At 50.9% G+C, this 22089-nt stretch overlaps 1 protein-coding gene across 2 annotated transcripts; it reads right to left on the bottom strand.

The window, feature by feature from the left end:
- Window positions 1-9237: 9237 nt before the first annotated feature.
- LOC100932620 (fatty-acid amide hydrolase 1) lies at window positions 9238-21809 on the bottom strand. Of its 2 annotated transcripts, XM_031969187.1 has the most exons (16): window positions 21691-21809; window positions 20797-20997; window positions 19638-19751; window positions 19050-19196; window positions 18778-18911; window positions 18379-18585; window positions 17862-17902; window positions 17479-17603; window positions 17122-17247; window positions 14767-14864; window positions 14091-14190; window positions 13835-13875; window positions 12346-12385; window positions 11249-11357; window positions 10067-10212; window positions 9238-9662 (listed from the first exon to the last, which is right to left on the bottom strand). In XM_031969187.1, the coding sequence occupies exons 1-16, from the start codon at window positions 21721-21723 to the stop codon at window positions 9540-9542; spliced, it is 1785 nt and encodes a 594-aa protein (XP_031825047.1). In that variant the 5' UTR covers window positions 21724-21809; the 3' UTR covers window positions 9238-9539. The 2 variants fall into 2 exon arrangements, with proteins under 2 accessions (XP_031825047.1, XP_031825048.1); XM_031969188.1 differs by lacking the exon at window positions 20797-20997 and having other exon boundaries at window positions 21691-21808.
- Between the last annotated feature and the right edge of the window lie 280 nt (window positions 21810-22089).

Below are 22089 nucleotides of genomic sequence, written 5' to 3' on the forward strand. Positions count from 1 at the left end.
ATTTGATAAAGACAGATGTGGTGGAACAAAACAAATTTCCACCTGGGCCCCAAATATGTCTCTCTGTAAGATCCAGCTTTGTTCTGGGCTGGGCCTGACTTGAACCAGTCCCCTGGTAGTCTAGTTCAATATTGGAACAAAAGGAGACACTCAACAATGAACAAAAGGAGCTATGGTTAACTATGACAAATATTCAACAAGGATAGGCGCCGGCGGCACGATTCACTCCCTTGACTGAGCTACTTCTTGTGATCCATCAGCCAAACCTCCAAGACACAGTGCCCCTTTCCCTCCCAATTCTTCACAGATGATTCCAGTTCAAGTAATGAGGATGTGCTCAAGGCCTTAGCTCCAGAGCCAATAAGTCCAGCCAATAAATCATGGAAAAGATCTCAATGTCTTTTAAGAAAAAAACTAGCCTATTAACATGGATATGTTTTACATGATGCTGTCAACTCCACATGAAGACTCACTCTCAACTGCTTGCCTTCCCAAGGAAGGAGAAAAATGAAAGTTTTTTTAAAGTGAATGCTAAAAAAAATTTTGTACACATAACTGAAAAATATTGAACAACATTAAAAACATGTTTTTAAAAAGAAAAAACTCATCTAACTCTCATGGGGAAGGGGAAAGAGCCAAGATCTTTCCACTAGCAGAGCCTGCTCCCTTATTTGGCATCTCAGCCAAACTTGATTTCTCCCAGTTCCCTGTTTACAGCCTCCCACGTTGGTGAAGATATGCTAATTACTATGACCTCCGACAATCTATGACAACCTCCTGGGCCCCCAGTTCTCACTTCTGTAAAATAAAAGGATTTTTCAAAGAACTCCAAACTAAGGGAGATCCCACATTGGGGAAATGATCAAATTATGGTATATGAACAAATGAGTTATCCCTCCATGAAAAATTAGGAAAAGTATAATTTCAGGAATAGAAAGGATGGCAAAAGGTAAAATGGCCAATTTTGATTATATAAAATTGAAGATTTTGTACAAACAAAAACAATGAACTAAAATTGGAACAGAAGCAGGTAGAGAGTTGTGATAAATTTCTCTGTTAAAGAGCTCATTTCTTATTATGGAATATTATTGCGCTGTAAGAAATGACCAGCAGGAAGATTTCAGAGAGGTCTGAAGAGACTTATACGAACTGATCTGGTGAAATGGAGGACAGGAGACTTATTACTTCAACAACAATCTAGATGATGACCAGTTCTGATGGATGGGCCATCCTCACAACGAGATCAACCAAATCACCCAATGAAGCAGAAATGACGACCAGCTACCCCAGGAAAGAACCTGGGAATGACTAAAAACCATTCATTGAATTCCCAATCACTATATTTATGCCCTAAATTTTTTGATTTCCCACAATAATTTACAATATTTAAGTCTGATTCATTTTGTACACAAAATAAATTTGTCAATACTTATTGTTATCTAATTTATACTTTTTTTTTTTTTTTTTTTTTATTTAATAGCCTTTAATTTACAGGATATAAAAGGTAACTTTAAGCATTAAAATTGCCAAACCTCTTTTTCCAATTTTTCCCCCTTACCCCCCCCCCTCCCAAATGAGGATAATAGATTTAAATATATTAAATAAACTTAGATACACAATAAGTATATGCCAAAACATTATTTTGCTGTACAAAAAGAATCAGACTCTAATTATTGTACAATTAGCTTGTGAAAAATCAAAGATATTGTAAATATAGGGACAAATTCAATGTAATGGTTTTAGTCATCTCCCAGAGTTCTTTTTCTGGGTATAGTTAGTTCAGTTCATTACTGCTCCATTAAAAGATTTTTGATCTTGGCTGAGGTGCCTGACCTGGACTAGTCATCATCTAGTATTGTTGTTGATATAGATCTCCTGGTCCTCCATTTCATTTGCATCAGTTCGTGTAAGTCTCCAGGCCTTTCAAATCATCCTGGGTCATTTCTTACAGAACAGTAATATTCAAATTTTCATAACACAATTTATTAGCCATTCTCAACGTGGACATCCATTAGTTTCAGTTTCTACCACTACAAAAACCCACAAACATTCGTGCACATAAGGTCCCTTTTCCCTTCTTTAAATTCTCGGGATATAACCCATAGTAACACTCCTTGGATCAAAGGGTATAACAGTTTGATAACTTTTTGACATAGTTCAAACTACCTCCAAATGGTTTTCTTTCCCACCAACAATGAATCAATGTCCCAGTTTTCCCACATCCTCAACAATCATCATTATTTTTCCTGTCATCTTAGCCAATCTGACGGGTTTATTATCTTAGAGTTGTCTTAATTTCTTTTATTAATAATGACGGACATCTTTTCATATGACTGAAAGGTTTAATTTCTTCATCTGAAATTTCTGTTCATATCCTTTGACCATTTTCAATTGGAGAATGGCGATTTTTATAAATTAGAGTTAATTCTTATATTTTTAAATGGGCCTTTATCAGAACCTTTGACTGAAATATTTTCCCAGTTTATTGTTCCTTCAACTTTTCATTATTTTGTTTGTAAAAACTTTTCAGTTTGGTATAATCAAATTTTCTATTTTGTGATCGAAGTCTCTAGTTCTCTTTGGTCATAAAAACCTTCCCCTTCCACAGGTCAGAGGTAAACTATCCATTTCCCAATTTATTAATAATTTTTCTTTATCCTAGGTCTGAACCCATTTTGACCTTATCTTGGTTCGGCGTTAATTGGATCAATGCCTAGTTTCCCATATTAGTTTCCAATTTTCCCAAATTTTTTATCAAAAGTGTTCTTATCCCAAAAGCTGGGATCTTTGGGTTTTCAAAGACTAGGTTGCTATATTTGTTGACGATTTATCCCTTTAACCCAATCATTCCACTGATCAACTAATCATTCCAGCCAATACCAAATAGTTTTGGTAACGCTCTATAGTATAGTTTTAGATCTGGTACAGCTGCCACCATCATTTGATTTTTTTTCAAATTCCTTGAAATTCTTGACCTTTTTGTTTTTCCAATGAACTTTTTTTTATTTTTCTAGGTCATTAAAATGTTTTTGGGAGTCTGATTGGTATGCCTAAATAAATAGATTAGTTTAGGTAATATTTGTCATCTTTTTATATTTGCTCGCCCATCCAAGAGCATTTAATATTTTCAATTGGTTAGATCAGACAATTTGTGTGAAAGTGGTCTTAATTTTGCTCATAAAGTTTCTGATTTTCCCTCAATGGTTCCTAAATATTTTATATTATCGTAGTTACTTTTGGAATTTCTTTTGTAACTCGACTGTTGGATTTTTATGATATATAAAAGCTGATGACTTATGGGGTTTTTTTATAACCACAACTTTGCTAAAGTTGGGATTATTTTTTTTAAGAATCTGGGGTTCTCTAATAACCACATGTCATCGGCAAGAGGATAATTTGGCTTCCTCCTTTATTCTTATTCCTTTAATCTTTTAGCTCTTATTGCTATAGCTAGCGTTTCTAATACAATATTAAATATAACGTGATATGGGCAACCTTGTTTCCTCAGATCTTTTGGGAATGGTTGCAGTTTGTCTCATTAATATGATGCTTACTGATGGTTTTAAATAGATGCTGCTATTATTTTAAGGAAAAGTCCATTTTCCATATTCAAGTGTTTTTTAATAGGAATGGTTTGGATTTTATCAAATGCTTTTCTGCATCATTGGAGGATCATTTTTTTTAATTTGGTTATTAATTAATTATATTGATAGTTTTCTAATATTGAACCAGCCCCATTCCTGGTTTCCCTATTGATCATAGTTATTATCTTGGGATGATTTTTCTGTAGTCTTTTTTAAAGTATCTTATTTAAGATTTTAATCAATATTCTAAGATTGGTCTAATTTTTTTCTCTTTTTCAGCCTACCTGGTTTAGGTATCAGTACCATGTCGGTCTGAAGGAATTTGGTAGGACTCCTTCATTCCCTATTTTATCAAATAAATTTATATAGCATTGGGGCCAATTGTTCTTTAAATGTTTGGTAAAATTCAATAAACCATCTGGTCCTGGGATTTTTTCTTAGGGGTTGTTTAATTGCCTGTTTATTTCTTTTTCTGAAATGGGACTATTCAAACAATTTACTTCTTCCTTTTAGTCTGGGAAGTCTGTATTTTTGGGTAGTCATCCATTTCACTTAGGTTATCAAATTTATTGGCATAAAGTTGAGTAACTCCTTATTATTTCTTAATTTCCTTTATTGGGGAAAGTTCTTTTTCATTTTTAAGACTACTAATTTCATTTTCCTCCCTCCTTTTTCAATCAGATTCAAAGGCTTATCTATTTTATTGGCTTTTCAAGCCCTCTTAGTTTTATTAATTAGTTCAAAGTTTTTTCTTTCAATATTTTTAATTTCTCCTTTTAATTTTAAATTTCCAATTTAGTATTTGATTGGGGGTTTTAATTTGGTCTTTTTTTAGTTTTTAGTTGCAAGAATTTTAACTTTTCTTTTCTTTTTTTTCGTGCCTCTAAGATATAAAATTCCCTTATTACCCTTTGGTGCATCCCACAAATTTTGGATACCTCATCATTGTCATTATCTTGAGTAAATTATTATTGTATCTATAATTTCTGCTTCACCCAATATACTTTAAGATGAGTTTTTGCCAATTACTTTTGGTCTATTTCCCCAACTTTTTTGTTGAATTAGTTTTTTGCATCATGATCTGAAAAACATTTACTATTTCTGCTTTCTTCATTTAATTTGAGGTCTTTATGTCCTAATATTGGTCAATTTTGAATAGGTTATGAACTGCTGAGAAGAAAGTATATTCCTTCATCTCCATTCAATTTTCTCAAAATCCATACCCAATTTTCTAATATTCTATTTATTTTAATTTCTTTCTTATTTGTTTTGTGGTTTGATTTGTCTAATTCAGGGAAGGGTTGGATCTCCTACTATTACAGTTTTGTTGTCATTTCTTCTTGCACCTCTTAACTCTCCTTTAGGGTTGGGCCATACCATTGGTATATATTTTTAATATTGATTTCTTCGTTTTTATGTCCCTTTACAGGATGTGGTTACCTTCCTTATCTCTTTTAATTAGATCAATTTTCTTTTGCTTGATCTGAGATGGGATGGCTACCCTCGCTTCACCTGAAACATAATAGATTTTGTCCAGCCTTTTCTTTTTACTCATATCATCCCCCTCTTTAAATGTTTTCTTTAAAACAACAATTTGTAGGTTCTGACTTTTGATCAGTCCTTTATCTGCCTCCTCTTTGGAGTTCATCCCATTTACATTTCGGTTAAATTACTAAATCTGTTTTCCCATCCTAATAACCCGATTGGCACTTATTCTTGCCTCCCCAACCCCTCTTTCCCCTTTTTAAACATTTCTTGTATCACGTCTTATCCTTTTATAACCTCCCTCCCCCCTTTGGTCTTTCCCCTTCCTTCCCCTTATTATCTTTTCTTTTCCTTTTCCTCTCCCCGTTTTTAATGGGCGAGAGAATTTTTCTAAAACAAATTCAATTATTTTTTCTTTGAGCCAACTCGTGATAAGATTCCCGTTTCCTCCCCTCTCTAAATTCCCTCAGAATGATAAGTTTCCTTAGCCTCTTTGGGATGGGTTTCTTTTTATCCCTCCTTCCCACCCTTTTGCCATCATCCCTTTTCCTATCTTTCCCCTTTTTTATGTTATATCAATTTTAATAAATTATAATGTATTCTTTTTTGTATATCCAAAAAGAAATACAATTCTCAAAGTTATTTTTTTTCTGCATCTTGGTTCTATTCTGGAGATCAAATTTTTTTTAGTTCTGTTTTTTCTTCAGAAACAAATGGGAATTCTTTTTTATTAAATTCCATCTTCTTCCTGGAAAATGCTCAACCTTTGGGTAGTTTATTCTTGGCTGCATCCCAAGTTCTTGTGCCTTTTGGAATATCATATTCCAGGCCCTTTAATTTATACTTTAATGTAATGCCAAAGTTCCCTTTTAATGGGGTGACCAGTTCCTCCATTTGTCCTATTTTGTAATTCTGCCTTAGGTTATAACCGTCCCCTCTTAATGGTTGAGATAAAGGTATTATAGCATTCCTTAATTCATTGGGTTATAACCTCCATCTTGGGACCACCTAGGTCTCTGCATTATGTCAATGTCTCTCTGCATTATTCAATGTTCTTTTATTCCAAAAAGGCTTTGCCAAGGGCAGACCCTTTGGATGATAGTCTCAGTCTAGCCCTGGGATCCATTGGTCCCAGTACTTCTCTCCATTTAAAAAATTATTGAATTGGTCTCTAATCTCTGTCTTGCTCAGTTTCTTCTGGCGTTAGTTAAATTTTTATCCACTGGTCATCCGCATCTGGGGAGGGTGAGGGTGAGGTAAAAATTGGAACAAGAGGTTTGGCAATTGTTAATGCTGTAAAGTTACCCATACATATAACCTGTAAATAAAAAGCTATTAATAAATAAATAATTAAAAATAAAGTAACAAAAAAAACCCTATTTTTTGATAGGCGAATTTCTTTTTTTTCCTGGGCAATGGGGTTAAGGAGCCCAAAGTCACACAGCTGAGACTTGTTAAGGGACTAAGGTCAAATTTGAGCTCAGGTCCTCTTGACTTCAGGGCTGGGGCTCTATCCACTGCGCCACCTAGCCGTCCCTGAGCAGAATGCTCTGCAAAAAAACTTGGAAAGTCCTCCATGATTTCAAGCAAAGCGAAACGAATTGTACAAATAGCAATGTTTTGTGATGACCAACTGTGAATGACGGCCACTCTCAGCAAAACGATGATACAGGACTACTCTGAAGGACTTATAATGAAAAATCCTATCCATACCAGAGCATACGCCCTCCCTCTCCCTGTCCCTTCCTTCTCTCTCATCTCATGCGCCTCTCTCTCTCTCTCTGTTCTTCATCTCTGTCTCTCTTCTCTCTCTTCTCCAAACCCCCTCTTCCCTCCCTCTTTTCCCCCTTTCTCTCTCTCTCTTTCTCTTCTCTTCTTCTCTGTCTCTTCTCTTTCTCTCTCTCTTCCTTCTTTTCCCCTTTCTCTCTCTTTCTCTCTCTTCTCTGTCTCTGTCTCTCTTCTCTTTCTAACCCCTCTTCTTCCCTCCCTTTTCCCCTTTCTCTCTCTCTTTTCTCTCTCTCTCTCTCTTTTGTTTTTCGGGTTTTTGGGGGGTTTTTTTTACAACTTCTTTTTTTTCCTTTTCCATTCTTTCTTTTAATCTGATTTTAAAGGAAGAATTTAAACCAATTTTAAAAACAAATGTTTAGAAATTATTTGAAATATAAAAGGGAAAATTTAAAACCAAAAAGATTTTAAAACAAAATAATATTAAAATTTAAAAAAATTTAAATTTTGAGTCTAAAGTTTTAAAAAAAAAAGTAAGAAAATTAAAATTCAGAAACCCCATTTCCCGCCCTTAAATTACCCAAGGTTAAAACAAAAAAAAAAGGAGGAAAAAATGCTCAAAACCCTTTGGGGATTCCACCCATCAGGGGCTCGAGTACCAACAGTGCACTTTTGACCCGGGACTGCGGGTTACAAAAATAAAAGGGGAAAGGAAAAACAGCCGGGTGCCCCGAGGGGCTTGGGAGTGGCGGTGAGGAACATTAGGGCGAAGGTAAGGGTTAGAGAAACCTTGAAACTTTTTTGAAGATCGAGGGAGTACAAACCAGAATCAAAAATAAAGTAAAAAAATCGGGAGCCATGGTACCCCAGAGGAAAGGGGACCCCCTGAGGGAGGGGTTTTCGAAATGATGCAAAAGGCTTTTAGAAATGAAAGTTTCCCTCCAGAAAACTGGTTAAATTTGGAAAAATCCAAAGGAGTTTAGGCAGAAAGACTTGTGCAAACTTTTAAAGAAAAAACCGAAGGGCCCTGGGAAATCCCCTTCCGGGGGATGGGGAAGGGGGCCAGACCTGAGAAGGCAATTAAATTTCCTGGCCCCGAACATAACGGGGGCAAAGTTCCCATTGAAATTACCCGGGTATCAAGTTTCTTTCCTCCCTTTCCAAGGGGAAAAATCTTTGGGAGTTAAATTTTTAAAAGAGGAAAAACCCTTCAATCTTTTTCCAATAAGGGGAGGGAAGGGAAACAGTGATATCATTGCCCTGGCTTAGCAGCCAGTTGAACATACAATCCGATTTCTGAGCTATTTTGTAAACAGAAGCGCTGGTCTACTCAGAAGTTTTAGAGCTCTAAAGTGAAATTAATAAAACAAAACCAAGGGCTTGGGCTAGTTGACTATCCAAGGCCCTCCCAGCTCCAAAGTCTTGGGTCCTGGGCGGCCCCTGGCTATGGACTGGGGTGGGAGGAGAGTGGGGAGAGGGCAAGCCCCCTTCCCCCCCTTTCCCCCCTTCTTCTCTTTGCCCTACAGCCTCCTCCCCTTTCCAATAAACCTTATATGTTCTTGTGTGAAAGGAGTGAAATGACCAAGGAAGCAGGAGAAGGAAATGAGGCCTTCAACCCTGAGCCCAGAGAGCTGGGGCTGGGTCAGGAGGCCCAAGCAGAAATGTGAAACGGTGAGATGAGGGGGTACCGCCAGAAGACACCCCCCTCCCTCCCCGCCCCTCCCCTCAGATGGGCAGCCCTGGCCACATCTAAGCCATTCTATCTCTAATGGAAGGTACAGTGCCTGAGGGCAGGGGCAAGAGCCAAGCTAGGGGTTCCCTTCCTCAGGACCCTGCATTTCTGGGAAAGTGAAAAGTTAACGAATGGGGGGGGGAGCAGTTGTTGCTCAGTCATCCTTTGACTTCCAATGACCTAATCCAGGCCTCGGGGCAGGCCTTTGGCCCCCTTTCCGAGCTATGTGCCAGCCTCACCCAGGGCTCCGCAGTGACCATCCAGGATGCCCGACTTCCTTGTGCCCGGCCTTTGGGACCCCTCTCCTCCTCCAGGCCCCGCCTCCTCTGGGATGCCCCCCACCACAGCCGGCACCTTCCCCTCCCCCCCCCCCCCCCCCCCCCCCCCCCCCCCCCCCCCCCCCCCCCCCATTTACTTTGCATGTATTTATTCTGGGGACACTCTCAGCAGCCCCGGCACTTCCTGGAGAGAACACAAGCTCCAGCAGGCCAGGGACCGTTTTGACACCGTCTGGATGGCTTTCGCACCTGCTGCCTTGTCAGTGCTGGTGGGTCAAGGCTGGGCGACATCCCCCCGCTCCCCACTTCCTCCCACTCTCCTCAGATCTTGCAGACGCTGCCCAGGGCTCAGGCGCTCACGGCCCTGTGGTCTTGCTCACCCCTCACCCCCACCAACCTGACCCGAGTGCCCAATGACGACAAGGACTCGGGGTTTGTTCTTAAAATTATTATTGTTATAATTATTATTATTGGGAAGTTAGGCACAGGATCTTCCAGTCCCTCCTGCTTAGGACCATTTTTGGTCTGTGACATTCATGGGAGGACTGGGGAGGAGGGGAAGGAAAAAGGGTTTGTCCCTGAGAACTGGACTGGGATGTTGGGGGGAAGGGGCGGGCAGAGGGGGGAAGAGCCGCAGTGTCTAATCATGGCTTTGAAGGGCCTGGGGCCATGGCTACCCCTGGCTGCTGAGAAGGGGCCACAGGGTCCTGAGTCGGGCCCCCCAGAGCTCTCTGGCTACTTCTTGGCCTCCTGGCTCACTCTCTCCACCTCCCGCATGAATCGCAGGCAAAGCTCGTCCTGCCAGGGCAGGGCCACACACTGGACTGCCACCGGCATCCCTACGCTGTTCTTCAAGCCCTGTAGGGAAGAAAAGGGGTTAGCTGGCGCCCCAGAGAAAACAGAGGGGCCTCCAGGCCCCTCAGCCCCAACCCCCAAGACCCACCACAGCAAAGCCCTCTCCAAGTCCGGGGCCCTGCTGCTGCCGCTCCCAGAAAAGACTCGTCTCATCCTCCCCACCCTCAGGCCCCTCAGGCTGAGAGCTGGCAGGGGCGGGGCAAGGTCTAGACACCTGAGATGACTTGCCTGGAGCCCCCAAGCCAGTGAGCCGTCCTGCCCATCTCAGCCGGAAGCACTGAGGAGAGGAGAGGTATCACAGAGCCAGGGAGAGACTCATGGCTTAGAAAGGCCTGACAGGAATTCTGGCCGGAGCTCTCCGGGCCCCGCGGTCTCAGAAGGGAGCCCCGGGGCCCACGGACACTCACCTTGTAGAGCTTCTGGTCCCACATGTCCCCCAGGTAGCCTTTAAATTTCTGCAGTTCCTCCTCATCCTCCGAGGTCACCTTGGAGACAGGGACCACGCCGGCAGGGAAATCCAGGCAGTTATAGAGCATGGTGTAGCTGACGGCTCCTGAAAGGGCAAGCAGGGTCAGCAGGGGAGCCCCCACAAGGTAGGGAGGATGGGGGACCCCGCTGCGCCCAGACAGCCAGAGGGTACAGGGAAGGAAAAGCTGGAAGCGTGGGCAGTTTTACCCTCTGATCTCAGACTCCTGCTGAGAACAATCAGGCCCCCCCAAACCATCTGTTCTGGGGGATCACAAGCAGCCTGGACAGACCTTCATATGGGCAGAGGGCAGAGACTACTGGGGCCAGAGGGGATGAAGACAGAGGGCCAGGCCCTTGGACTCTGCCCTGGGACCCCCAGGAGGAAGAAGGGCCAGCAATCCTCCCTCCCCGCCCCCAGGCCAGGGGAAGTCCCTCTCCTGTTGGCCGAGGCCCTCACTGGGGCCCACTTTCTCCACTTCACCAGACCCTGACTTCCCAAGTCCTAGATTAGCAGTTCTCAAATTTCTTGGGATCCCCTTATATTTTTTTTCTCTTTTGGTGAGACAATTGGGGTTAGGTAACTGGCCCAGGGTCACCAAGCTACTAAGTGTCGAGTGTCCGAAACTGGATTGGAACTCACATCCTCCTGACTCCAGAATTTATCACCACACCACCTTAACACTCCTAAAAGTTACTGAGGACCTTTTGTGGATGTGTTATAGCCATCAACTGCATTGAGCACAAGCCCTGGAACCGGGTTCAAATTTAGACTCGGACACTGGACATGTGACCTTGGGCAAGTCGTTTAACCCCGTTTGCTTTAATCTGCTGGAAACTGTTTCATTAAGTTTGCCAAGAAAACTTCCCGAGGGATGTGAACACAACCAAGTCAGGCTGTAGCAACTCTGACCTCGCAGCTCCCTGAAAGGGTCTTAAAGAAAGCCTCGGGTCTCTGAATCCGGCCCTGTGGCCCATGATGTCCAGATGACCTCGGGGAGCAGGGAGGGAGCTGGAGGCCTGGGGCTCCCCACGCCGGCCGGCCGAGGACGTTCCTGCCCAGTCTCAAGTCCAGAGTTCCGAGCCTGATGTGGTGGAGGGGGTCGGGCCGGGCCAAGTCTCACCTGTAGCTTTGCCTGGGTAGTTGATGGTCAGGGCAGGGCTCAGCATGGGGGTCAGAAGCACATCCAAGTCTTTCTCCTTCCACTGGGTGATGACTTTCTCTCGGTATTTCTAGAGGGAGAAATGGGGATTGGGGGGCAGGAGGCGAAGTGGGCAGGACAGGGGATTGCAAGTTTCCAAAGCACTTTTCCCATAATCCCACAAGATCAGTATTCCCCAGATTCCCACTTAGGCTCCGAGAGAAGGGACTTGGTCAAAGTCACAGGGTTTGTTGGAATCAGGAGGCAAAGGCAGCCAGCTGACCCCTAGGAGCACCTTGTCACCTTGCAAACATCAAACTTGGGGGATGGAGGAGGAATCTGGATGCAGGACTTGGGGCAGGCAAGGGGGCGGAGGCAGTCATGGGAAAAGGCAGCGCACAGGTAAGTCAGAAGCAAGAGTGGGGCAGCTCTGGACCAGGATGGCAGGGGTGGAGAAGGGCCTTCCCCTGCTTCCCAGCCTGCCCCCCATCTCCGTCCAAGGCCTCCTTCTGGAAGCCCTCCGATGTTCCAGACCCGCAGAAGCCTCCAGTCCGGACCCAGACCTCAACATCACGTGGGCACAGCCTCACTCCCAATCAGACCAGAGCTTTCTGGAAGGCAGCCCCAGACTGGGCACTACCCAACTGGGGAAAGTTGGGCCAGGGCCAGAGTCCTCTGGGGCTGAGACAGGCAGGAGGGCTCGGGGTGGAGGAAAGCGGTTCCCACCACCCAGGAGGAGCCCACCCAGGGCTCCTTCTCTCCCTGGGCCTCTCCAGGGCATGAGGGGGAGAGAGCCCCATCAGAGCATCCCAGCAAGGGGGCAGGCAGGCTGAGCTGAATACAAGACTTGCCCATCTTGCCCAGTCTCAACCATCCCCTTAAGTCTTAGTGCCAAATGTTCCCCAAGTCAGGGTGAGGCTAGGGGACTCGGCTCTCCCTTGCCTAGTGACCTTGTCTGGCCCTGCCCTGGGTGGCTCTGTTGAGGCTGGCCTGCTGCCCTTTGGCCCGTGCCCAGCATTGTGTCACCCTGGGCCCCAGAGGTCGGCCAATCAATGGTGGGCCGCCTGACCCTCCCTCACCTCAATCTCGTGATGTATGTTCCAAAGCTCCCCGGCCGACCTGAAAGAAAGAGAAGAAAGCCCGCCCCGAAAAGTGGCACCCTGCCCCCACCCCCCACCCTCGGGGCCTAGGACCTTATGGCCAGTCAGCTAGACCAGACTGGACCCCTCCAGCCCTCCAACTCCTCCCGCAGGCCATCCTTCCCCTGCCTCAGCTTACCACTCTCTTTCAAGGCTCCTAAAGGACTTAGGTCTCCAGGGAGAAACCACCTAAGACTTGGAGGAGGAAGGGAACCCTTCCTTTGGTCCCCAAGGGCCAGCCCAGAAACAACAGGGGAGATCTGCAGCACGGCCGATTCAGGCCAACAAGGAAAGCGTCCCACAAGGTAACGGGCTGTCCCTAGAGGGGGTGGGGGCCCCTCACAGGAGGGAGCTGGGAATGTTATGGGGAGATTTCTTTGGGACACGAGGACTCTGGGCCTCAACTAGGAAATTCCGTGACTGCCCTCCTCCACCACCTCTTCTAGGCCGGCATTTCATACGTGTGGACCCTGGGGCACCCAGAGTCTCAAGGCTTTGACCCCTACTCTACATTCCAGTGGAGAGGGCTTTTGGCTGCCCGGCCCCTGGACTCAGGACGTGGGTGGGAACAAATAAAGCGTTGGCTGGCTCTGACCCACAGAGGGCCAGGCCCTGAAGCTTAGCTCCCGGGGCCTGGAAGGCCAAGCTGACCCTGGGGAGCTGAGAGGAAGCTAGAGGGCTGGCCTTCTCCACCTCCTGGGGGCCTCGGGGCTCCTGCCCCACCTTCTCCCCTGTCATTCCTCCACACTCTCCCCAATCAGCCGCAGCCTTGAGGTCTCAGCCTGGCAGAGGCCCCGTCTCAGCTGCCTCCAGAGATAAAAGTCCAATCTGGGATTTCCCAGTCTGACTCAATGCGCTCAGGCCACCAGGTGGCAGCCAAAGCCAGACGCGGCCCGGCCGATTGGCTCAGAGCAATGGGGACATGCCCCTAGCAGGGGTGGCGAGGTCTGCCCCAGTGCCCTCCCCCAACTGCTCCCTCCCCGTGGGTGGGCCAGGACTTCCAGAGGCTGTCCAGACTCGGGTCATTCCGCAGTTGCCAAGGTCTCAGAGGGCCAGTGGCTCAATCCTGGAAGGCGCTGCATGGGGACCTCCCTCTGTGGCACATGTGGACACATGATTGCCCAGAAATGACAAAAACAAGGCCCCTGCTCAGCAGGGGTCAGGAGGACTCGGGGTAAACTTCAGGGCTGTCCACAAACTCCTTAGGGCACTAAAACGGCCCTTGGGTCCCTATTCTGCACCTGTCTTGGAGTCACAAACCTTCAGAGAGCACTAGTCCAGCCAGAACCTAAACAAGAATTCCTTCTTGGACTTTCCAGCCCCTGCCTGGGTATCTGCCGTGACAGGCAACTCACTACCTTTCTGGCTCTACTTCCTTAAAGGAGCGCTCCCGGGTGGGGATGACGCTGAGCCCTGGCAGCCTCCTTACCGAGATTTCAAATTGCGCAGGAAGGTGGAGAGTCTTGGCACCTGCAGTGGGAAAGACAAAGGATGCTTACAGGCCCCGGCCAGGGCCCAGGACTAAAGAAGCCCTTCCCATTCCTCCCCACAAGGCAGGGCTCCCTCCGTAGGCGGGGCCGAGGCAGGGGCCCAGAACTGGGAAACAAGGGAGCAGGGGTCCTGGGGCCTCCACACACACACCCACGAGGGAACAGGAGCGGGGCATTGGGGACCACGCAGCTCACCAAAGGCCGGAGGATCATGGACAACAGGTCTTTGAGCCAATTAGGCATCCTGAGGATGAGGGTCAGGTCCCCCAGGCACGGGTCTGTGACGTCACCTTTGCTGAAGGGGTAGAAAGATGACAGGGCACATAAGGAGCCTTCCCAGGCCAGGGACCCATCCCCTACAGCACACAGGACTGCGCGGGGAGACATGGGAGCTTCTGGAACCATCAGACCGAGCACCTCCAAGGCTAAGGATGGGAATTCAATGGACAGCTGCCCCCTCAGCCCTGAGGGAGATGGGGAGGCAACTCAATACCAGGCACACAGGGCCTTTGTGCTCCAGCTGCTGACCAGGCAAAGGAGGGAAGGAACCAGAAGCTCTTATGTTACTTTAAAACTGACAAAGCACTTGAGAGACATCATCTCCAAGGAGTCTCAAACAGCCCTGGGGCCCCTATCTTCAGTTTCTCTATCTGTAAAATGGGTGCAATAACAGCAGCCACCTTGCCAGGTTGCAGGAAGGAATCGAGGTGACATATCGGAAGTGTTTTGCTCACTTTCTCAGAATCTGAGCGGCCGGGACGAGGAGGATGAAGCAGATTTGCAGCGTGAGCCGGAAGAGGTCCCAGTGGTTCCCCTACCCCTACCCCCGCCTGGCCCGCGCAGGAGGGAGGCGGCCTGAGCCGATACTCACAAGTTCTCCAGGTAAGCCTTGCCTCCGTCAGTGAAAAGCTCACTGGCCATCAGGTTCTCCACGGCATTGCCGATGTTAGCGGGCAGGAACGGGATGAGCTGAAGAACGAATGAGAGGCAAGGCCGACCACGGCCAGGTCTGTGACGGCCCCGCCCAGACCCTGCCTGTGTGACCCCACGGAGCCCGCCCAGACCGCCCCGGCCCCGCACCCCAGGGCCCGGCTACCGCCAGGGCCCAAACTGCAACAGGGGAGGTGCCGTCTCCGGGGGGCTCCTGGGTGAAGACCTCAGAAAACGTGCTTCCTCCCCTCCTTGCGCCAGTGCACCCCTGCTCCTATGCCAGCTAGGTTTCAAAAGTTTTTGTTAGGAGGGAAGGCTGACGAGGGGAACGATCTGTCTGGAAATACAGTACTATGAAAAGCACCAATTTACAAAATAAAAGCTCATTATTGATGGAAACGCTCTAAGAAATCAGCAACTCCAACCCTTTCTTTGTAGGTAAAGAAAAGGAGGCATAAGGAGAGGATGGAAGTTACTGATCACAAAATAGAAAATTTCGATTATACCAAACTGAAAAGTTTTTGTACAAACAAAACTAATGCAGACAAGATTAGAAGGGAAGCAATAAACTGGGAAAATATTTTTTACAGTCAAAGGTTCTGATAAAATTTCCTTTTCCAAAAATATAAAGAGAATTAACCTAATTTATAAAAAATCAAATTCTCCAAATTGAAAAAATGGTCGGGATATGAACAGACAATTCCCTCAGATGAAGAAATTAAAACTATTTCAGTCATATGAAAAGATGCTCCAAGTCATTATTAATCAGAGAAATGCAAATTTTAAGACAACTCTAAGATACTACCACACACCCGTTGATTGGCTAAGATGACAGGAAAAATAATGATGATTGTTGGAGGGGAGGGGAAAACTGGGACATTATTCAATTGTTGGTGGAGTTGTGAACAACCAACCATTTTGAGAGAAGTTTAATATGTTTAAAAAGTTATCAAACTGTGCAACTGATCCAAAGAAATGTTACTTACTGGGATTATATTCCCAAAGAATTATAAAGAAGGAAAGGGACCTGTATGTGGCACAATGTTTGTTAACCCTTTTGTAGTGGTTAGGAAACTGAAACTGAATGGATTCCAAGTTGGAGAATTTTGAATAAATTGTTATATGAAAAATTATGGAATATTACTTTCTTGGTAAGAAATGACCAACAGGATGATTTCCAGAAAGGCCTGGAGAGACTTAATACCAACTGATGCTAATGAAATGAGGGACTAGGAGGATCATTATATACTTCAATAAAATACCAGATGATGACCAGTCCTGATTGGATCAGGGCCATCCTCAGCAAACAGATCAACCAAATCATTTCTAATTGGAGCAGTAATGAACTGAACTAGCTATACCCCAGAAAAAGAACTTGGGAGATGACTAAAAACCACTTACATTGAATTTCTGTCCCTATATTTATAAACCCGCATCTTTGATTTCCTTCACAAGCTAATTGCAAACCAGAGTCTGATTCTTTTGTACAGCAAAATAATGTTGTGGTCATGTATAATTTATTGTGTATCTAAGAATTTTTAAATATATTTAACATCTCTTCATCCTGCCATTTAGGGGAGGGGGTGGGGGGTGGGGGTAAGAGGGGAAAAATTGGAACAAGAGGTTTGGCAATTGTTAATGCTGTAAAGTTACCCATGTATATATATCCTGTAAATTAAAGGCTATTTAAAAAAAAAAAAAAAAAAAAAAAAAAAAAAGGAGAGGATGGAAGAAAGGGAAATAAAAAACACTTATTAAACATCTATTGTGTACCAGGTTCTGGGCCAAGAACTTCAGAAATATTAACTCATCTGTGCTGGGAAGGGAATCCCCACTGAGGCTCCCAACACATCCCGTTCGTGAGTTTCCAGGGGGCTGCTGCCTCCCTACTGGCCCTACTGACCAGGCCACCTCCTGTGGCAGTACCTTCTCCTGACAGGGAGGAGCGGGGCTCTACAGGCAAATTCTGGGCCAGGAAGCCTAGGAGTCGGTCTATCAGCCCGGGAACACACAGGAGGCCGCCCTGATGCTACAGAGAATGGATTTCTTCCTTCCACCTCCTTTCCCCATCTCCTGAGAGTCATGGCACCCAAGGGTTGGAGAGGGGCCAGGGCCCCCAGCCTAGTACCAGGAGGGCACAGGGCACGGCAGCAAGAGTGACCTCCCCCGAGCTGGAGACCCCTCACGGCTGGGAGGCTTATGCCCCATAAACCACAAAGCCCAATAGAAACATGATGTGCCTGCCCTGGGCTGGGGCCGGGCATCTCCCGGGGCTGGACCAGCAAGGGTGACGTACTGTGTGGCCGGCAGCCTCCAGGAGCTCCTTGACCTCCAGCACTGCCCGCTTCATGGAAGGACTGGGCATGGTATATAAATCAGTCTCGTAGTAGCCAATCCGCAGGGGCTCTGAGCTGTCATAAATCTAGGAGAAGGAAGAGTGGGTCCCTGGGACCTCCCTGGCCCTCCCACCTCCTTTCCCAAGGCTCCGCAGATGTTGGACAAACCCCAGGGACCCAATGCTTCCTCTAGTTGGTGCTTCAGAGCCCCGAGGCTGGGACCTGGAGGCATCTTGTCTAGGGATCAGTATCCTCGGGGCTGAGGGGGCCCTCTCCGACAGCCCACTCCCCAGGGCCCAGGCCTGGCCCTCACTCACAGACTCCCTGAAGGGTACTGGGGGCACCATGGGATCCAGGAGGAACATGTCCTCAGATAGCAAGGCCCGCAAACACAAGGCAAGGCTGTCGACATCCCTGGCCAGGGGCCCCACAGACGTGAGGACTGGGGAGAGAAGGCTCCGCGTCATGTGGCCATTGGCGCGAGCGCCCAACCCAGTCCCACCATCAGAGCCACAGGATGTGAGGAGAGAACAAGGGAGGAGGCTCTTGGAGTACGGGGCTATCCCCTGGGATCCCACTGGCACCTCTGCCCACCCTGCCAGGTCCTTCCTTCTCCCCAAACATCCATCCCAAGCTGCAGCAGAGCAAGCAGAAAACTCTGCCCAGTGCCCACCGCTCCCCTCCCCCCAACAGGCCTCACCTCCCAGCTGCCCACTGACACATTCCTTCAGTCCACGCTTGCTAGAAGGTAAGATGAGGAACAACGTCATCTGCACGGCGTGCCGGCTCTTCCCAAGGCCACAAAGAGCTTGGGGGGGGGGGGTCATACTGAGCAGGGCATGAGGAGGGGGCAGCGTGGGCACGGTGGGACCCCAGTCTCGAACCCCTGCCCCAGAAGACAGCTGAAGACTCAGCTTCAGGAGAGGAGAGGGAGAAGAGAGAACAAAAGAGGGAGGAGGGAGGGGAGAAGAAAGGGACAGGGAAGGGGGAGGAGGGAGGAGAGGGACAGGGAAGGGGGAGGAGGGAGGGGGGAGGAGGGAGGGGGAGGAGAGGGACAGCCAGAGAAAGAGGATGAAAACAAGCTTGGGAGAGAGGGTTTGAGGCAGAGCCCCCACCCCCCCCTTGCAGCCCATCCCGGTGACTGAGGACCTTTAGACCGGCTGGGACCCCTGGGTGTGGGTGCCTCTTCAGCCCCTCCCTGCGGGCCCCCTCCCTACCTGATCCTGCCAGAAGTAGGCTTGAGGCCACAGATGCCACAGAAAGCCGAAGGGAATCGGATACTGCCCCCGATATCGGTGCCCAGGCCCAAGATGGACCCGCGGCTCGCTATGAGGGCACCCTCCCCACCTGAAGACCCACCAGGGCTCTTGGCATTGTTCAAAGGGTTCAGGGTACGACCAAATATGGGGTTGCTGCAGTCGTAGCTGTGGGGAGAAAGCTGCTGCTGGGGCTCCGAGGATGCCACGGCCCCAGTCCTGGGACTTCCCCTTCTCCGCGGGTCACCACATACCCTCTCACTTAGCTCCAGGGCCCTGTGCATATGCTCAGCCTCCTCCCCTCCCCTCCCTCCGCCTCCCCCCACACCCCGCCCCCCAGCCTCGCCCCCTCCCACTGACCTGAACATGGACTGGGGCACATTGGTGTGCACAAAAGGAATAGCCCCCTGCTTCTTCAGCACCTGCACCACCACGCAGTCCTCCGTGGCTGGGAACCCAATGTTCCGGCACAGGCCCAGGGTAGAATCCTGGTCCTAGGGCCAGGGAGAGATGGCATGGGGGGCGCCCGGCTGCCATCCAGCCCAATGCCCGAGTCCCCCCCCCCAGGCCGGGGACGGCCCCCACTCAGTGCCTTCGCTGAAGGCAGGGCCGAGGGGAGGGGCGGGGCGTACCTTGTACTGGAAACACTCCTTGAGGCTGATGGGGACCCCATAGAGCAGGCCGGCCGGCTTGGGCTGCTGGGCCACCTCTGCCAGCTGGGCCTTGCAGCCGCCCAGGTAGCTGGTCACGCAGTTGATCTCTTTGGTTACCGCCCAGGCCTGGTCAGGGCACGGGCACCAAATCAGTTCCTCAGCCTGGGCCTGCTCCGGCACCCTTCCCCCCCAACTTCAGAGCAGGAGTGGCGCCGAGAGCCCAGAAGCCGCCCCATCGGGTACAAAGGGGGAAACGGGCGCCACAAGGGGAGCCACGCCCCAAAGGTTTGGCTCTGAATCCAGCTGGGCGAGCCCTTGAGGCTGGGGAGAGGGGATCCCCCAAGCTGGAGGAGGAAGAGCCCAAAGGTGGGAGAAGAAAGGGCTCCCTGGCTTACAGGCCCAAGCACACTCAGTCACCAGCCAGCCAGGTGCGTCCTGGGCAGTGCCCGAGCTCAGGACTTGTGGTTCGAGGTGCCCCACCCTCCCGTGGAACAGCGGCCCGTGTGACCCCCTCCCTCTGCCCCCCACCGGGCTCCCAGGCAGACCCCGGGCGTGCGGCCCCCTCACCTTGCCCAGGTAGCTGCAGAGGACGGCTTCTGGGGACAGCTCTTGGTTCTGGAGCTTCTGGACCAGCTGGGCCAGGGGCAGGCCCAGGACAGTCTCTTCGTCTAACCCTGAATTCTGAGAGCACCCGGGGGACGGAGCTCAGCCCAGCTGGGCAGCCTGGCCCCCTAAGCCCACGGGGGCACCCACCCTGGGGCTCCCAGGGGGGCGGCAATGCAGAGCAGGCAAGAGGGAGGGGGCAAGCAGAAGGGGAGCACCCCAGATCTCCGGCCGGGGCAGCCCTCCGACACCCCTGAGGTCAGCACCCTCATTCTAAAAATGAAGGAGCTGAGCTTGCCCGGTCACCATCACTAAGTACAAAGGGCAGCCCTCAGACCCAGGCCGGGGGCCACTTTCCCGTGGTGTTTCTCCAGAAGGGGCAGAAACTGGGTGTGAATCCTGGCTCCAACACTGCCGGTCCCTCAGGCTGGGGGACTTCTCCCCCAGCCCTGAGAGGTGGAGTCTGACTTGGATACTTCAGGTGGTGGGGAACTCACCACCCTACCCTGGGAGCCTGCCGTCTCCCCGGCCCCGGGGCCTCAGTCCCACCCTGGGGTCCCCCTCCCGCGCCCCCCGCTGCGCGCCCCTTCTCCCTGAGCCCCCCTCACTGCGTGCCCTCCCCCGCTGCACGCCCCTTCCGCCGCACCCCTCACCCTGCCCCCACTGCACCCCCCAAATTCGCCCCCCGGGCTGCGCCCCCACTGACTGCGCGCCCCCCCCGCTGCGCGCCCCCCCACTGCACCCCCTGACTGCGCCCCCCACCGCCCCCTTGGCCCCGGGCCCCCACCTGCCCCCCACTGGCACCCCCCCCTGCCCCCCCCCGGCCCCCCCCCGCCCCCCCTGCTGCGCGCCCCCGCCCCCCCTGACCCCTGCCTGCGCCCCCAGGAGCCAAATCCAGGCGGGATCCCCCGCTGGGAAAGGGTGGGCCCCTCCCATCCCGGGGCTCCCCCTGCCCCGTCCCGTAACTAAGCCGGAGATGCCCGGGCAGGGGCATCCATGGAGGGCCAAGGCCGAGGGCAGGGACGGTGGGGGGGGTCGGAGGGCGGGGAGGTAGGAGGGGAGCGGGGGCGGGTTCCTGCCTGCCCTGACAGGGTCGCGCCCCGCCCCGCCCCCGGGGGCTCACCTGGCGGCGCAGCGCCCGCACCATCCGGCCCATGGCTTCCAGGGAGGCCTCCTGCAGGCTGCTGGCCTGGCACAGCGCCCGCCGGCGGTCCCGCGCCGCCCAGCATCGCAGGGCCACGGCCGCCGCCACCAGGCAGCACGCCAGGGCTGCCCCCGCCAGCCCGGAGCCCCCGCCCAGCAGCTCCCGGGCCATGTACGCCTTCTGTGCGGCCACGCGGGCGGACGGACGGAGGAGCGGGACGGGACAGCGGCCGCAGCGCCGAGCCGGGAGGGAGAGACCGTGGTTCAAGAGCGGCCCCGCCCCCGGTCCCGGGACCCGCCCCTTCCCCCTCGGGAGGCTGCTCGGCGGCGGCCAGGGTTGCCCCGCAACAGCGCGGAGGCGGGAGAAGGGAGCGCGCCCGCCGGGTCTGGCGGGCGCCCCGGCGAGGGGCACACGCTCCGCCCGGCGGACACACACTCACGTGCGCGCACGCGCACTCGGGCTCGCGCCACGTGCAGGGGCCGCAGCCACGTCCCTCTCGTCACAGTCCCCCCAGGCTCACACTGCCCAACCCCCACCCCCTTCCACACTTCCCCCCCTCAATCGCCATCCATCCTTGGGGTTCACACTTCCCCTCCCCCCTCAATCCCCACTCGCCCCCAGAGTTCACACTTCCCCTCCCCATCAGTCTCCATTCAGCCACCCCACCCCCCCGAGTTTACACCTACCGTCCCCCTCCCCATTCACAGTCGCCCTTTTCCCACAGCAGCCGCCGCCCCCCAACAGGGCCCGCACTCCCGGGCCTCGGGGTTCACCCCCCCTCCCCCACTGTAGCCTCACCCGCCTCCGGGCTCATGGCCCCCGTCCCCTCAAGCCCCCTCCCCCCGGAGCCGGCCCCCCCGGGGTCCCTCTCACCATGCCGACCTCCAGGAGTCTCTCCCTCGCCATTGCGCCCCCCGAGGTCCACACGGGCCTCCAGGACTGTGGTTCGGGGCCTCCCCGCGACAACGATGCTGCAGCCCTGATGCCGCCGCCCGGGGTTTCCCAAGCCGCCAGTCCAGGGGCGGGAGCCAGCTTCCGGGCACACCCTACCCCCCCACGCGGTGCCTCGGCGCTCTTGGCGCCCTCCAAGGTCTCTCAGGGGGAGGGGCGTCCGCCCGGGCCTTCTGGAAGCTTCCATTTAATGGGACTTAGCAGACTAGGGCTGGCAGGCGTGCGGGGGGAGGCGGTGGGTGACGCTGGCTCCCCCAGGCGGATCGGGGGCCTCACTGCCTCTCACCGAGAGCGCCGGCCCCCTGTGCCCCCATCACCCCC

This window comes from Sarcophilus harrisii, chromosome 4, assembly GCF_902635505.1.
Source record: "Sarcophilus harrisii chromosome 4, mSarHar1.11, whole genome shotgun sequence".
Taxonomy (NCBI): Eukaryota; Metazoa; Chordata; class Mammalia; order Dasyuromorphia; family Dasyuridae; genus Sarcophilus; species Sarcophilus harrisii.

What these genes read in the sequence shown, in the direction of transcription:
- LOC100932620 (XM_031969187.1), bottom strand. Translation starts at nt 21,723, where the DNA reads ATGGCGAGGGAGAGACTCCTGGAGGTCGGCATG. An exon ending in TCTGCAGCTACCTGGGCAAG is followed by an intron (nt 19,197 to 19,637) that starts GTGAGGGGGCCG and finishes TGCCCTGACCAG; the next exon opens with GCCTGGGCGGTAACCAAAGA. An exon ending in CAGTACCCTTCAGGGAGTCT is followed by an intron (nt 17,248 to 17,478) that starts GTGAGTGAGGGC and finishes TCCTTCTCCTAG; the next exon opens with ATTTATGACAGCTCAGAGCC.